Source organism: Pygoscelis adeliae, unplaced genomic scaffold, assembly GCF_000699105.1.
Source record: "Pygoscelis adeliae isolate BGI_AS28 unplaced genomic scaffold, ASM69910v1 Scaffold172, whole genome shotgun sequence".
Taxonomy (NCBI): Eukaryota; Metazoa; Chordata; class Aves; order Sphenisciformes; family Spheniscidae; genus Pygoscelis; species Pygoscelis adeliae.
In genome coordinates, this window is record NW_008824338.1 from 7,584,651 (window position 1) to 7,601,572 (window position 16,922).

Consider the following 16,922-nt stretch of genomic DNA (forward strand, 5'->3'; position numbering starts at 1 on the left):
ACTAGTGTTTATCACCATTAGCAACAGCAACCTTCTTTTCTCCTTTAAAAACAAAAACCAAACAAAAACACATAATCCTTTAAAACTGCAAACCCTTGTTATAATTTTCAACCTACTCAAGCCTTCACCCTATAACCATTTCACTCTCATGCTTTTGCTTACCCAATTGCAAAAGACTCAAAAGCCTTCAGTCCTCCCGCTTCACGGCAGCCCCTGGCTGAACGGGAACAAAGCACAGCAGTTCCTGTGAAGAGCCTGACCCAGCCCCAGCTAAGGGAAGCATTAGCAACCAAGTGTTTTGCCACTCACCAGGAGCCAATCCTCAGGTTTTCTGCTGGGATGCAAAGGCCATCTTATTTTTCATGCTAATCATTTGCAACATTATGTACTCCAGGAATATAATTAAATAGAATGAGTTACTTCTGACCCAACTAGTAAGCAGGATAGCAGAAGTATTTCCCATAATTAGACAACTGCTAAGTGCAGTGCCGCAAATGTGAGACTGATCTGAAAGAAAGATGACAACCCTTTCTAACATTTTCTTTCCTCTGCATTTCAGCAAGAGAGCATTCTTCAAATCCTGAGTAACGTACTTTGCACTAATGCTCATGAGAAGGCACACAACTAAAATAGCAGACTGTACCAAGTTATTACTTAAAATTACATATGTCCCTTCTTCTGTTCCCAAGTTCCAGGGGATAATTCCACGTTTTGGTGAGCAGACCTATCTGCATCTCCCAATGCACTGACAGACTTTCTAGAAAGATGTAGACGCTGCAGGACTTGACTTGCAGTTGCTTTGGAGCAGAGGCACAAAAGAGAATTATTAGCAGAGAATTCAGAAGCTGACATTAAAGACCCAAGCACTGCAGGGGAAGAGTTTGGCATCCAACAAGCAGAATTTGTGGAAGCCTGAACACTAAGTGGAAAGCTGCCAGGCCAGCCTTCTGAAAATGCAGGCAAACCAGGAAAAGGAGGGACATGAGCAAGAAGCCACCCACATCCCCAATAAGAACTCTGACGACTGGGCAGAAAGTCACACGTGTAACATTGTGCACGCTTTGAGCATGTCTCGGGGATCAAACCTCACCGGCAGACTGGGGAATACCAGACTGCAACTCCTCCAGGCCTTCTGCTGAGCAACGTAGCACTGTCAAGTCTAAGGTAGCTCTACATGTGTCCTTAGGCAGAACTAGGTGAAGAGGTTAAAGCTGTACCATCAAGGCAACATCTTAGAGGAAATTTTGAAAGTGCCCAAACATTGCTGGATTTTGGACAAACAGGTGCCTGAAGGCACGCCTATGCTCACGCAGTGGGATAACAGAAAGGTCAGCACTGAGTGTGAGCCGCTACACTCATGCAATGCCATGAGGAAATACTGAAGTACGGGCCTTTGAGGGGGAATGCCACCCTCAGCAGTCAGGCACAGTCCTACAATGACACAGCTATAACTCTTCTGGAACAAGTAATGACACAGCTGGCCTAAGTATCTCTATGCTTCACCCACTGTGTCATATAGAGATGTCTCACCAGTCTCCCCTTATGAGCATCACCTAAGCAATCTACTTTCATTGTTTGTGCACGTACACATACAGACACATACATACACATATAAAAACAATCTACACTACATACACAGTTTCACAGATCTGCCCAGAAGACACTGAAAACAACCAAATTTTAGGAGCAGATCCTTGTCCTTTGTTGATAACTACTACCAGCCATTTATCTATTCTGCTTATAGAGACATCCATTTCTGTATGATGGTTCTGACTGCTAGTAATTACTACTTCTATTCAAAAAGGAAAAGGTGATTATACTTGAATAAGAAAGCACTCATTTCAGCTGGCACAGAAGATTGCAGATTCTTCAGGGTCCACTGCTTTTTGTTCACTTTCAAGGTAGTAAGCTAAACCATGTGTAATAAAAACAACTGACTTTGTGTTATTTTGTTTGGCAGTGTCAATCAAGGGAGCCTGCTGAATGCATTTCACCCATATATTTTGTCTCAGCATCAGCTGGAAATAAGGTTTTTACCATGTATGTATAAAAACTGTGTCATACCACCTCTCACTGGAGAGAATCCCCCACAAAGCAAAGGGGAGTATAAAGCAAAGTCTCTTCCAAAATGAGTTGCACTGGAATTTGCCTGACTCTGAGAAGATGGTGTTTTTTCTCCGTTTCCTTTACTAGCCAAAGATGATTTGACTCCCAGTGAACACAGCTCCTTTGCTGGGCAGCTTCCTCTTAACTAGAATGATATATTTGAGCGCTAAGAGTTCTTCGTCACCATAGCACAGAATACACTACCTACCATCTACAAATGTTGTCCTCACTGGTCTGCAAAAGTCCTGTGAGGCAGGAAGTTAATAATCACCTTCATTTTATAGCTGAAAAACTTACTGTACAAAGAGGTGATGGCTTCAATCCAATAAGGCAGACAGGAGTAACTTGAAACATAAATATTTATGATCATAAGATTTTATATGATTCTAAGTGACTTCCTTAGAGCCAAAAGCAAATCTTAGCTCTAGTCTCACCCCCAGCATCCCTAACCAAATTCTTTTACAGCAGTGTAGACATAGTTATGCCATTGTAGTGCAAGGGACTTTCTATGACTAGCCCAGCAAACCTGGTGGTATGGACTAACACAGATACTTAAAATGAATGAAAGAGAAATGAAGTGTAGACACCATTACTTTATAGAAAATTTTGCAAACTAGTTCTTCTCCAACATTCTATAGCATGGGAAACAATGAATTTTAGAAAAAAAATGTACTTTAAAATGTGTGTAGAATGTATAAAAGTGTGACATTTATTCTGGAACAGATTTGAAAACATTCTTTTGTTTAATACATGGGCCTCATGACTGATAATTCTAAGCAAGTTTCATGCAATTGAGAAACTTATTGTTACACATGTTGATTTCACATGAATTAACACACAGAGCTCTCTGAATGGTTTAAAAACCCATGTCTATATTTCACTACAATATCAAATGGCCAGACTTTCACATTCAGGAAAAAAAAAAAATCAAAAGTATTAGTGAAAATTGCGTGCATGGAAAAGTCAGAAACACAGAAAAAGAACAGATCGCAACAAAATGCTTAACGAGCAAGAACTAATAGATCTGTCGTGCAATATTATTTTAAATATTCTTGGAAAAAACACTTTCTGAACTCCTTTAATTCTTGTTGCAAACTCTGCCCCAATTAAACTTGAGTGGACTGAATTATTCAAAGCTATTGGATACATCCACTTACCTGCTCTGTCTCAACAAAGTTAGACACATGGCCATCATCATTGACCCCTCGAATGTGAAATCGGGCACCAGCTCGCTCACAGCTGATGCGAGAGATGAGGCAGGCTTTCGCCTTCTTGTGGGAAGCATAAACAGTGCGAATGTCCACTACACCACAGATCACTTTCAGCAACCAGTCAGAGCAGTTCACCTCGTAGTGTTTGAAGGGCACATGCAATAGTTGGTTCCTAAAAGGTTCAACAACATACAGATACATTACTGAATAAAATAAGACAGACAGGCATGGGTGCCACCCCACAACAACCACTGATTTAAGCAATTAATGTTTTCTGACCCCTTTTCTGTTGTACCTTTACTTTATCCAAAACCAGGAAATATCAGGAACAAATCCCTGTGAACTACTACAGTGAACAGGACATGGCAAATTTTAACCACACAGCTACCACCACGGTGCTGTCCTTGTATCTTGTACCTCTGTCTTATAAATTCAGATGCAAATGTCACCTCTTTTAGCTCCAGAAATACATTTATATTTAGTAATCTTTTTCATAAATTACAGTGCTGTCAAGGTAATTACTTTTTGAACAGTGCTGTCCGGACCTTAGCATACATTACAGGATGAAGAGCCATTTTAAAACCCACCAGGATCTTCAGGAAATTTTTTCCAAGCAGAAACTGGACCCATAAGTCAATGGAGATATTGCAAGAAGTGCTACTAAAATTAAGAGGAATGTCTGTTTTAACCTTCAATTTATTTTAAGATCAACAACCCAAGAAACCTATCATGCCTGGTTAACAGTGATGCTACTCTCTTCTATTATGATGGGGCATATTATTTCCTCATTTCATTTTTCAAAATGTACCTTTAGTCACAGATGAAGGCCAAGAAAATCCCTTTTATGATCATTTATTGCTCAACAGCAGATCTGTAAAAGAGTTATTACATCTAGCGAAAACCTCTGAAGAATTGTTCTTCTAGAGTACAGCATTCCTCTGAAAAAGGTGCAAGTCATTCTTACATTTTTAAACTAAATATGTAACTGAAAAAGCAGCTCTAAAACAATTTTTGGTATCTCTTCCACCACCTTCTCCTAGCTCTACTCACAGAGGAAGTCCTCACTCAGACAAATTCCAGTAGAATTTTGTTGTTGTTGCAGTTCATTTAACAGGCAGTTTGTGTTGCTTATAACTAAGGTCATCTGACACTTTTCATCATGTAACTATTTATCCCGTTGTTTACTTTTCTCAAGAATCTATTGTTTGGTCTGAAATTTCCCATATCACATAATTGCCTCAAGATAAATTTTCTTTGGAACATCTTTTTGCCCTAAATGTGATGTTGTCACCATTCATCCCTGTTCTACAACATACAGGAGAATGGAACCTCTTCAAGGGCTACTTCTAGATTAGCCAGAAGGAAAGATTAGCCAGCAAAGAAGGAAAGTTCAAATACTTATCTTCCAAGAAGAAAAGTTTCAAAAGACAGTACAGGTAAAAAGAGTTGCTTTAAAGGTTGTTTCTTCATTAAGGGATACTGCCACCTTAGGAGTTTCATCACTGGAACACAGCTCGTTTGTGCCATGTGTCTAATTTGACATGCTTGGAGAGCTTTTTGAGAGGGATGCATAATTAGCACAGTTGAAAGCAAGTTTTCCACATCTCTCTTCTGAGTTAAACTTAAAACACTAGATCTTACCAGTCAAAATCACATCATAACTAGAAAGATTACTTAGCCTGAATGAACTGCTCTCTCATGTTTATTTATCATCCATTATGAACTTTTTTGCTTATTTAATATTCACCTACTTTGGGCAACAAGACGTATCACACATTCTAGCAGCATGCCCACATTTAACTCTGGGCATATTTTCCACCTACATCATATAACCCTCATTTATTTCCAGTGCATCTATGTTTCCTGTGTGTGACTATCTTTTTGTGTAAAAAGAAAAAAAAATGAGTGTATAGGAATTCAAGCATTCTGCCAGAACTTGTAAAGCAAACAAACTGAATTACATCAACGGTGAACCCACCTAGGGAAGACAAAACTCAGCATCTGTGTGTTTTCCTTTCCACTCAACCAATACTTACCACAAGAAATACTTCTTATTTGCTTTATAAGCACAAGAAAGTAAGAAGTACAGAGCAGAGTATTACAGGAGTTTCCTCTGTGCAACATACATTTACAGAGCCACAAACATATTAATATTGATGTTTTCAACATAAAAACTAGAGCATATTATTGAAACATTAAACTACAGACTTTAAACACATACACTTTTAAGAAACAGAAGATACTTCAGCACGGATGATGGGATTTATGAACAGTTCAAGTGCAGGTTTCTATTAGATAACTTTTAAAGCAAATTATTAAAAAGAACTGCAGGGGAAACTACTCATGACATGTAGAGACATGTTTCTGTAGTGTGAGCAATACGTCTTGTGTTTCCTTCTTAAAAAACACAATATGTCCAGTTATTAGAATTGCACTTCACTATCAGATTAAGTTTAATTAAACAGAAGTTACTTGTTTGACCCACATTTACCATGATTTCACTAAGGCCATGTGCCCTGTAAAATGACATGACAATGAAATGAAGGAGGCGCACCTGAAATGCATATGTTCATTTCCCTCTGAGAATGTTTAACCAATAAGATACAGGTGGGGATGACAGAAGACTTTGGTATAACATGCAGTACTAACCAGAAGAACGAGTTACCAGATTCATAGTGGTTATCACCCTGCTTCTGAGCCCGCACAGTCAGGTCAAAGTTTGAGCCTGCATTAGGCCAGGAGAAATAGAACATCCCAGAGTTCAGTATTTTCTTCAAGGCATTAACACGCTCTTCTTCCTTGGTTTCTTCCTGGAGAGGACAGAAATCTGTTGCAGTAATTTTGTAAACTTCAGCATCCAGGATTTTTCCCACTGACGTACAGCCTGTCACCAGGACCAGAAAATGCAGCCGAGTGTTACCTAGAAGGTGACAGATAGTTACAAAAGGGTTACAGGTGGACACAGGCTATGCCATTTCACATCAGTCCTGTCATATGCAATGCTGACAGGGCTCCAGCAGAGGCCAGTATCTTTGCTTCAGAAGAAAACAAATGCAAACAACAAGCACAGGCCTACATTCGTTTACATTTCTGAATTCCTTTTGACTAAAGGTGAGTGAGTGCAATTGCATAATATTCCACAATACTTACACAGTCCCATCCTTTGCTGCATTAGAATGTGTTTTTCCCACTTACTTTATGAAATGCAATGAGCCTGGTGTTGGGACACTACTCAAAAACCAAATTTCACCACCCTAGAGAATATACAGTTTTCACTGGATTTGATTGAAGGGAGGAGGTAAAAGACTGGTCATTTATGAGACAAAGTGTATTCCTCACTATGGATTTTCCAACTGACTTCTGAATTTTAAAGACAGGAAGCATTCAGGTTTCTTACTGGCTTCAGATGAAGCCGTGTGTGTTCAGCCATTCAGAAAGTTTCAGTATTACCAATTTTGAGATTTTGCTTTTTATGTCACAGAAGAGTGTACATGATTAGATGACAACCTCAATTATCACTAAAAAGAATTCCAGCTCTCATGGCTGTGAAGCAAAGTGTGAAATCATGAAGCAGCTGAATTTCAGGGGCCCAAAACGAAAAGATAAATTTTGAAGCTTGAGACCACCACTGTAATCAGGTCTCTTGTACACAGCAGGATTTCAACCTCTGCTTATTCTCTCTGAAATGATACAGTAATTAAGAAACAGTAGAACAATTGTCCTGAAAACACTGGTTTTGCTAGGAAGAAACTGTTTGATTCACTTCAGTTGGCCTCTAATGGAGACAATGTCATCCTATTCACTCCAGTTAGTAAGAAAAAGTGGAAATGAGCCAAGATTTATTGCTCTAGCGTAGCAGAAACAACAGCTGACCTGCCAAGAGCAAGCTAATTAGCTAAGGGCACAGTGACAATCTGGGACGGTATGGTTTCAGACAGCAAAAGGGAACACTTTGTAGGACCACTCTTCAACCCTCCACGGTGGCCCACTGTCCAAAAATGCAGACCACCTCTCACTCAACAAGAAGTTTTTTTTCTGAAACACCAGTAGGGGAGTCCTTGCTTCCAGATTGCAGGTTGGCTACAGAAACTTGAGTTAGGGGTGGTTTGCAGCAGAGCCAGAATATTTGCGTAGGCACGTGGGACTGGAATGGCAGGACAAGGTGGGAGATTAGATCTTATTCATTCTGTTCTGCTGACTCCAGTTTTGCATAAAGGCCAGTGTAGGCAGTATTTACTAAAAAGCTCTGTTCATCACATTTCTTTCTGTAACGAGGGTATGCTGTGTTCTCCTTCTTGAGTGTTTTTAAGAAGTACATCTTCTGTACTTTTCTAGATGACACCACAGTGGAGGGTTAGAAATACACAAAACCTGAGTTTATTCCTCCTTTGCACATGAGTGTGCATAATTCTAAAGGATTAAGAGTAGGAGATACATCAGTTATCACCATGGTAGTTCATACCTGACTAAATATTGCCTTGCAGCCTCCCCAAGGGGTTAGGAGTTAGTCATCTGTCAGGATAGCTAATAGCTTCTGTGACTTTGCTGAAACCATGCAAAACTAATCAGCTCAAAGTAAACTTCACTCAGGAGAATTTAGAAGCAATGTATAGAAACACTATTAATATGCTTTACTATCAGTCAGCTTCAGGGACAGAAAACCAGTAGTGACAGACTCGGAGAGCTGTCTGGCTGGGATGCTGAGACAAAGAATACAAGCACTTTCATTGGCTTCAGAGACCTTAAACTTTCCTAGAGGACTCAGAAGAGATCGAATGAGAAAGTCAACATCAAAATAGCCAAAAAGAACGAAAATTCAATAATAGTGGGCTTTTTATCTGTGGTTCTTTCCTTTGAGGAGCTTGTAACCAGTGGAAAATAACTGGATCTAAACAAAGCAATTCTTTAGTTTAAGAAGGCAACAAGTAGGAATAAAGCATGACAGAAAAGCCAATCAAAACTACACAGTTTTGCCTTACCTAGAAACTTGCTATCCCTTAGCAGAGACTCTAGACTCTTTTTACTATCTCCTCCACTCAACCACTCACCCCCAAAATGGGAGACACATCTACACATGCAGAGGTCCCAAATCACTAGCTAATGAGCTCAAAAATAGTAATCACAGCTAAGAAGCTACTGCATTGTCCCTGAAGCATCAGGAGATTGATGGCTTTCTGAAGCTGTAATACTCCTTCCGGCCACTGTGCTGTAACGCCACATGAGAGAGTTGGGGTTGTTCAGCCTGGAGAAGAGATGGCTCTGGGAAGACCTTATGGCAGCCTTTCAATATATAAAGGGGGCTTATAAGAAAGATAAAGAGAGACTTTTTATGAGGGCCTGTAGTGGCAGGACAAGGGGCAATGGTTTTAAACTGAAAGAGGGTAGGTTTAGATTGGATATGAGGAAGAAATTTTTTACGGGAGTGGTGAGACACTGGAACAGGTTGCCCAGAGAAGCTGTGGATGCCCCATCCCTGGAAGTGTTCAAGGTCAGGCTGGATGAGGCTTTGAGCAACCTGATCTAGTTAAAGATGTCTCTGTCCATGGCAGGGGGCTTGGACTAGACGATCTTTAAAGGTCCCTTCCGACCCAAACCATTCTATGATTCTATATACACATAGTAAGTCTCTTTACAGCACTCCAAATTATGGAGCAGCCTTCATCCTTCATGCACTTTTCATGATGCCTTTGAACAGAGGCAGGCTGGCAAAGGACTTCACACCTACAGGCCAGAAAATTGAAAAAAAAGGAAGTAAAGAGACAGATTTAAGCTACTTATTAAGTAGCTTAATAAGCATATATACTAAGATAAAGCTAGCCTGCTTTGCTGCTTTGTCCTCCTAGACTGCTTTGTGAGCTGAGGTGGTCTTCAGATCAACTCTAGCCTCTCTGATTTGCTTAAATCACTCAGGATATGCTACAAAACAGCCAGAATGCAGAAACCCTACAACACCACAGCCCCAGCTTAACACAAATCTCTCTGACTCTGTGCCTTGGAAAAAAGTCCCAAGCCCCATCCCCTGAGATCACCTTCATCCCAGGTGGTATTTGGACAGTGTTCCTGGGAATCAGCTCTAGGCTATTCACTGCACTGTCTGGGGCGGGGAAGATCCTTGCCTGATGTGCATGCTGCTTTTGGCACAGGGAGCAAGCTAATCACAATATCCTATTGACAGCACTCAAGCCTGTGCCCTGCCCCATTTTTATGCACAGCACAGATGTAGCCACAGGGTCCTGAGCAGAGGTTGGGCTCCCATCAGCCTTTCACCCTTTTAGAACCTCACACAGCAAAATTAATGCTACCAAAACACTACTCTGCCATTCATCTTTTAATTATGTCTCCATTAAGGTCTAAGAAATTGCCCACCACTAAGCTATACAGCTATACACAGTGAAACAAAGCTTTCCCCATCTTCCCTTCTTTGCCAGTGACATCAGTTTATGTGTGGGAATCTCTTCTTTCAATCCCAAACCTTTTTTCTCACACTGTTTCCCCTCAACCCAGGCTGCCAATGTTTGTAAATATATTGATAACTACATTGGACAAGTCTGTGATGGAAATGATAACTGCACTATCTCTACTCATGCTTTCACTTAGACATTTTGTCAGATTGAAAATGCTTTTCCAAGGAATAAAACGAAAGCATTACATACCCAAATAGTACCTAATATGGCAGAAACCTCATATTACCAGCTACAGGAAAAATGTTTCTGCTTATTTGCCAGTCACTGGAAGTCTGATTATTATTATGGATATATTAAAGCAAAAAATCAGTCCATTTACTTCTAAATTTAAACTTTAAAAAGTCAATGTGAGTTTTTTCCTGGTATGTAAATGTCAACAAGCCATAATCTTTCCTGTTGAAAATAGATACTTAACATGGAAACAACTATATCAACCAAAGCCCAACCTAAATGCACTTAAATTTAAGGGTAGAAATTGCTTCAATTGCTTCAATCAGGATAGATGCTGCTACTGGAGCAAGTAATTTTTATAAAAAGCAAAATTTAAATCAACTTTCTCCATTTCTAAAAAATGCAGATACTAAGTTATTTGGTAATTGTTCATTCATTGCAAGGAAAATAACATTTTTAGCTGACAAGAATTTACTGAAAAATTCATTTAGTTCCCAAACAATTCATTTCTATTATCCAGTAAATCTCACATAAGAATGCAAGAAGTTGCATTCCTTGGTTACTACATCCACCCCCCCAAAAAAAAGAAAGAAAAAAAACCCCCACAAACCAAACAAACAAAACAACAACAACAACAAAAAACCACCACAAAAAAAAACCAAAAAAATCCTGCTATCAACACAACATGGAATTTCCTATGGTAGGTGGATTTGTGAGGCCACAGCACAAAGAGAAGATTTTTTTAATTAAATTGGTTTTGCTGAGCAAACTGTGAAAATATCACAACTTTAATGAAATACATCAAATTGAAACACCCAGACATTCCTTAAAGCTAGAAGGTATTTCCCCTTAAAACAGTCGAGACTATTCCATTAATCCCTGCAGCCTTAACTTTTCAAAACTGTAGCTCACTACCATTTCCAATTCTGTAATTATATTAAAAATACTGCTCCTTTTAAGTTTCCAGTGAAACTGTTTCTATGCAAGTAGCACTTGAAGTACCAGACAATCACAACAAAAATACATCAGATAGTCCAGTCAAATCCACTTGGCAGCATCATCAGGAGGCATATTATGGGGTTACAACCTTTGAAAGGAGCTAAACAGTATTCAAGGTATTTATGTTTCTTCTGTCCAGAACATCAACAGCAACACGGAAAAAAAAATACTAAAGCCATGAAGTGAGCAGTCACCACTTAAGTGTAAGCTCAAATAAGTCAGGAAGCTGAGTTTTGAACTGCTGGCAGTGCACCCTCAAGATCAAAGGGAGAATTAACACTAAATCAATTCCCTGAAGTCAGTGGCCCTGCCAGTACTACCACTGCAGCCAGCCTACGGAGGCTCCCTGCTCTCAGGAGCTCCCTGCATTTCTGGAGTAGGGGACAGGCCAAACTCCAGTCTTATTTCTTGAAACAGGAGCCCAACAGTTCCTACCAATAAAAAGTAATTAATGGAAGTACACTGGGTGGAAAATTTATGGTAATTTTCCCTTGATTTCATATGCAGTACAGCAGCAGAAAGCATGTTATATTCAGTTGACAACTGCAAAGTGCATGATGAACAGGGTCAGCACTAAGGCCAGTAAGAAGCTACCCAAAAAAATAGAAAACTTTTTCCTGCGAAGTTATCAAGGCTCCAGGTCTGGCTGTTACATTTCACTTTGTACCAACCACCACATCAGCTGCAGACTATTTACCGGGCCCCCTACCTTGGAAAACAACTTTTTTTTTCCCCCTAACTTTTACAAGTAGTTTAATGTGCAATCCTACTTCATATTAGCCTTTCTAAACTTCACACATAGATGAAAGTGATTTAGGAACATAAGAACTGCAATTGACAATCATACCTGTGGAAATGTTCCTCATTTCCTCAGGATGCAATCTGGAATGTTTTAAAGAAATCTCTGAAATAATTTTAGAGCAAAAAGTGAAGTGTTCCTTACTGGTCATGCTTTCCACAGCAACACATCTATGAAAAAGCAAGACCCACCTACAGTACTAAAGAAAAAAAAAATATTTCAAAGCTTATGGACCAAATTTTGATCTCAGGTAGATGGGTATAAATGTTCATGCATCGTGACCAAGATCATTATTTTGCCCCATTACAGCTATAAATCACCACAACCGCCTGTAAAGAACACTTTCGAAGAAATGTAAGAAATGTTTTGTTCACAGCAATATGTGCTGAATGCCCTTTTATCAGGTTGCACAAGGGAGGCAGAGGATGAAGAATATTTGGCATAGAAACAAGACAAAAATAACTTGCATCCATTTTTTCAAAAGCTCTTGTGAAACCAACTGCCTTAATCCAAGTTGAACAGGAAACACAGTTCTGGTACGTCACACCCTACAATAATAAGCTGCAGTTTCTGCATTTAACCTGTCTATATAACTCCAGGCAATTGTTTCCCCAGCAGTTTATGGAATGACTTCAGAGTTGCTTATTATAAGCTGCAGTGAAAAGGAGGCAACATTCAATTCTTATTTTGTTCTTGTTAACTGTAAATATTTCACTCAAGACTGCCCTTTCCTTTTAAAAATTAATTCACTCCAGTTTTTGCTCTTTCTCCACTCCAACAGTCATGCCATTGCCTTATGTTCCCTCAGCCTGTTCCATCTCTACTCCACACATACCTCCACTTCACTTTATAGTCCACTGAAAAGCAATTTGCAAGGTATTTTTGCCTCTCATCAAAATTAGCAACAGAAACACAGCAGAGGAGCAGATTCGAAGCATCTAGCTGAAAATCTCTGAGGAAATCTATAGCAGAATTATGAAAAGAACCAAGATTTCCCAAACTACGGTTTTAGTCTCAAAGATACTCCTCCTCCCCCTTCTAAATACAATTACATATGAGGAAATGTTTAAAAGGAATAGAAAACAGGTACTTAGTTGTCCTTTTTGCCTTTGAAACTTCTGCCTTTCAACTACACATTGTATATGTGCAAGAGCAAGAGTATATACACAGTCAGATTAATTCAGAATGCCTCCCCAAATACAGCAGCTGTATTACACTAAACAACCTATGTGGTGATGGTGTCAAAATACTACCTTATATATGTACCCCTTCCTGACATCACAGTGTCTAAACCAAACACTGCAAAGCCAGCTCTTTTGACACTTTGCTTAAGATGTATTTGCTAGATCTTCTTTGGCGGCAAAATCTTGGCTGAGATACAGCTCAGAAACACTGTACAATTCATTCTGCTGCCATCCATCTCACAAAAGAAAGCAGAAGAACTTAGTGAGTCATGTTAACAGACATAAGTACATAGAAGTGAATGTTATTACTGGTGGGAAACATTAACTTTGTGAGCCAGTTTCACATATTTCATCTAATTTCTTGTGAAAAGCATGATCTACTTTGGCAGGCATACAATGTGATTTATTTGGATTCCTAAGTAGCGATATTTACAGATTAATTAAAGTGCTCAGAGACATCTTTCATGTCTTGGAAAAAAGTCTCCCCTTCTGCTCCACAAATATACTCTTTTAATATCCCAGTGGAATGTACTTTCACAAATATTTTCAGTTAATTTAGTACTTATGGTCTGCAGTAGTAAGAAAAAAATACTGATACTCCTGAACAAAGTCTATGTGATCACTGATGCTCAGTGAAGAGCTGGCCAATTATGCCCTTGTTTGCAGCTGTTAGAATACATTATATAAAAAGGAAAAAATGTTACACTGCATTCCTTTCTAGTGTTAGTCTTTTATGTAAGCAATAGCTAAAGGGATGGAACTTACTTACATGTAAGATGGAAGATCTAACTAAGACCGTGAAAAAAAACCTGGGCTACCTCTTGAATGGTAAGATGGCATACAATCATCTTTGCTTTTTTAAACATGTTCAGCAGCAGAAAATGTTTGCTTACCTTTGCTTACCATTACAGCATGACCCTCCTGACTTTTCACTCAGTCACAATTAGAAGTTTGCCTCCAGTAGTTAACTTTTTTATCCAATTACCAATAAAATTTTTAACAATTCTTTCCAAAGGAAGTCCTGTAGCAGGACTTGTCATTTAATGCTAGAACAAGACAGAGGTGCAGTGACAAAGCTCAGAGAGGAAAAACCTCACACTTTATGGGCACTGAAGTTAAGCAGATGTTGTTCAAAAAGAAGTAACGACATGGGAAACACAGAAATAAAAGGAGAAAAGAGAAAAAATAAGGCTGAGAATATTTCATACCCCATTTGAAATCATTCACCTTTTAATACGAAGACTAAAATCAGATATATTTAATTCCCATCATGTAGAAGAAACTACACGCATCTGTAACCTGAAGAGCTTGAATTCAATAGCTACATTCCTTTACTATTACAACAGGATTCATTAGACTCCTATGAAGAAAAACAGGTCCAAGTGCCAAGAAAAACTAATCACAAGCCCTCCGTTTTTAATTACATTAACAAATTGATATTAATCTCCATAGAAATGCCTAATTAACTCCACAAGAAAACAAAAAACCCAAAAAGCCCACGTTCATATAAAAAGACTAGATGGGCCTACAGTTTTAAATTCTGACACAGAAATCCTTCAGATTGCAGTCGCCTCTTCAGATCAATCTCAAGTCATATTACTCATGCCATAAAATGGTAAATGGGCTATAAAAAGATACACTTACATCTACTAGTCTAAATACACCAGCGCTGACACCACTGCTGCCTTTGGCAGATTCCTTGACCAAGCATCGAGTTATACGGAAAACAGTCTTATCATTCCTCCAAGTCAAAATTAAGGCTTACTGTTCCTATGGTCTTCTTACAAGGCATACAGTGCTTTTTGGTTTAATGCATCTTTTTCATCAGTGAATTTGAAGTCTGCTGTGTAAGGTACTATTACCTTCAAATCAATGACTGCAGTTCTTTTCCTAAAACATGCTATTTCCATTAACATTCCTGTAGGCAGTGTAATAGCACTATTAGCAATAGCAAATAATCCTTTGCTAAATCAAGATTCCCAAACTGTACAGAAATTTACAGCAATGACAATAATATTCCTTACTATACCAGTTGAAGTTAAAGGCCTGCTTCTGCAAATCCTTATCCATGTGAATTACCCAATTAAAGGCAATTGGGCGTTATAGCAAGGACTGGGAATCTGTAGAACTGCAGTCTCAGATGGCCATGATTAATCACTGTTTAAACATGATCCTTCAAAAAAAAGTAAGACATCATGGTTTGCCTTGGACAAATGTGGTAGGGGAAAAAAAAAGACAATTATCTTCAGGCAGCTAAGAATGTTAGACAAAACAAAATTTAGAAAAAATCCAAAATTCTTAGGCTATCGCTTAGCAGTACGCTTTTGGCACAGCATAGAAAAAGAAGTAGATCTTTTCCAGACTGAACATAACAAGAAGGTGCAATTAGCTTTCACAAGTTAAGGAATCAGACAAGTTTAGCCACTTGTTGTTGTCGTTTAGCATTGTCTGGGTATTTTATAATCTCAGTCACACAGATGGTCACTTACCACATTTAAGCTGAAGCTCTCCTAAGCAGCCATAAGCATCCATGAGTTTTTCATATTGTCCTTTAATTGCATCCTTTTCTTCTGGAGCTGAAAAACAAAACGAAAGGCAGCAAACCTTAGTTTCCCAGTCTTTATCAAATTTTCAGATTGCTACAGCCTACACCAATGCTTCCCAGCTGATTTCGCTCAGTAAACAAAACTACAGTACAAAGGTAGGGTTAAAATGCTGTAAGAACACAGTGATTAAAAAGTGATGGGACAGAAATGCATAGCCTCTCCACACACCACCCTAGAAGAAAGAAGGGCACTAACTACCCTTCCAAACAACGTGATCATTAGTAATGTTCTTATTCTATGGTACAGATGCCACATCAGTTTCACAATAAGTAAAGGAATATGCAGGCACATGTGAACTTTACACCACTCTAAAATAAGAACAAAAATAATAATTTGTCTGGCCATAAGCTAAAATATAATATATCTTTTCTTAATGTGCAAAAGGAGATGGTTTCCGTTTCCAGATTCGCAGTCTAATTTCAGACAGAATCAGAATTTTTTATGCAAGATAACGCAATTTCATGTAGACATGTCAGAAGTTGATTTCAAGAGGAATTAAACTTATATTTTAGTGAAGTAAGAATTAGCTGTTTAAAAACAAATAAATAAAAGGGTCAGATGCTGATGTTAGATTTGTGTATTTCTGCAACAACTGACTTCAATGGGCACAAACTGAACATTTAGATACTAAGCCAGAACATGGTTCAAACTTGTCACTGGCTACTTTAAAGTAAAACCAAAGCACTTCCTGAATGAGTAAGTGTGTTTTGTATATATTTCCTAATGAGGAGCAAGGTTAGCCTCATGAATGAGGAAAACAGGCTGGGACCCTGAAACGTCCATTTACTTCTCAAACCACAGATAAACAGCAACATGGTACTTTCAGAGGTTAGCTAATACTTTAGAATCTTGTGCTCCTAATAAACTTCAGCAGTTAAATCTGAAACTTCCGGGCATAAAAAGGACAAACTGAACGGCCTGCAATGGATGTTAGAACAGAAAAGAAAGAAGCAGACTTCTCTTTATAAACCTCACGAGGCAAGTAGCTCAGTGAGAAGCATGGAAAACAAATAAATATCTCGTGTATCACTGACATTTTGAATTGAAAGGAAGGACACTTCCACTCACACAATTCTTGTGGAGTCCTTAGTAGAAGCAAGCCCCAAAGGAAATCAAAGCACATTTGTCTCAATTTTTGCATCCATGAGAAATAGAGAAGACTTGTTAATTTTTTCCAGATTTTATTTTTGACATCAGACTTTCACAACTTACCTATTTTGCTTTCTTATAAACACTGAGTGAATTATAGAAACTAGTAAAATGTTGATACCACACACACCAGTGAAACAAAACATAAGCAACAGAAAGAAGATAAAGGGATTTTTATTGGGTAAGGTAAACCTCTGGACAGCAACAATTTAAATATTCAGTATCAGCACCTC

The 16,922-nt window shown here is 38.7% G+C and overlaps 1 protein-coding gene across 1 annotated transcript in view; it reads right to left on the bottom strand.

The window, feature by feature from the left end:
* SYNJ2 (synaptojanin 2) overlaps window positions 1-15,504 on the bottom strand; it is a 59,351-nt gene extending 43,847 nt beyond the window's left edge. Inside the window, exons 1-3 of the mRNA XM_009319118.1 lie at window positions 15,424-15,504; window positions 5,967-6,237; window positions 3,264-3,489 (exon numbers count right to left, since the gene is read on the bottom strand). Coding sequence (XP_009317393.1) covers window positions 3,264-3,489; window positions 5,967-6,237; window positions 15,424-15,466 — 540 coding nt within the window. The 5' untranslated portion in view covers window positions 15,467-15,504. The remainder of the gene's footprint in view (window positions 1-3,263; window positions 3,490-5,966; window positions 6,238-15,423) is intronic.
* Window positions 15,505-16,922: the final 1,418 nt, after the last annotated feature.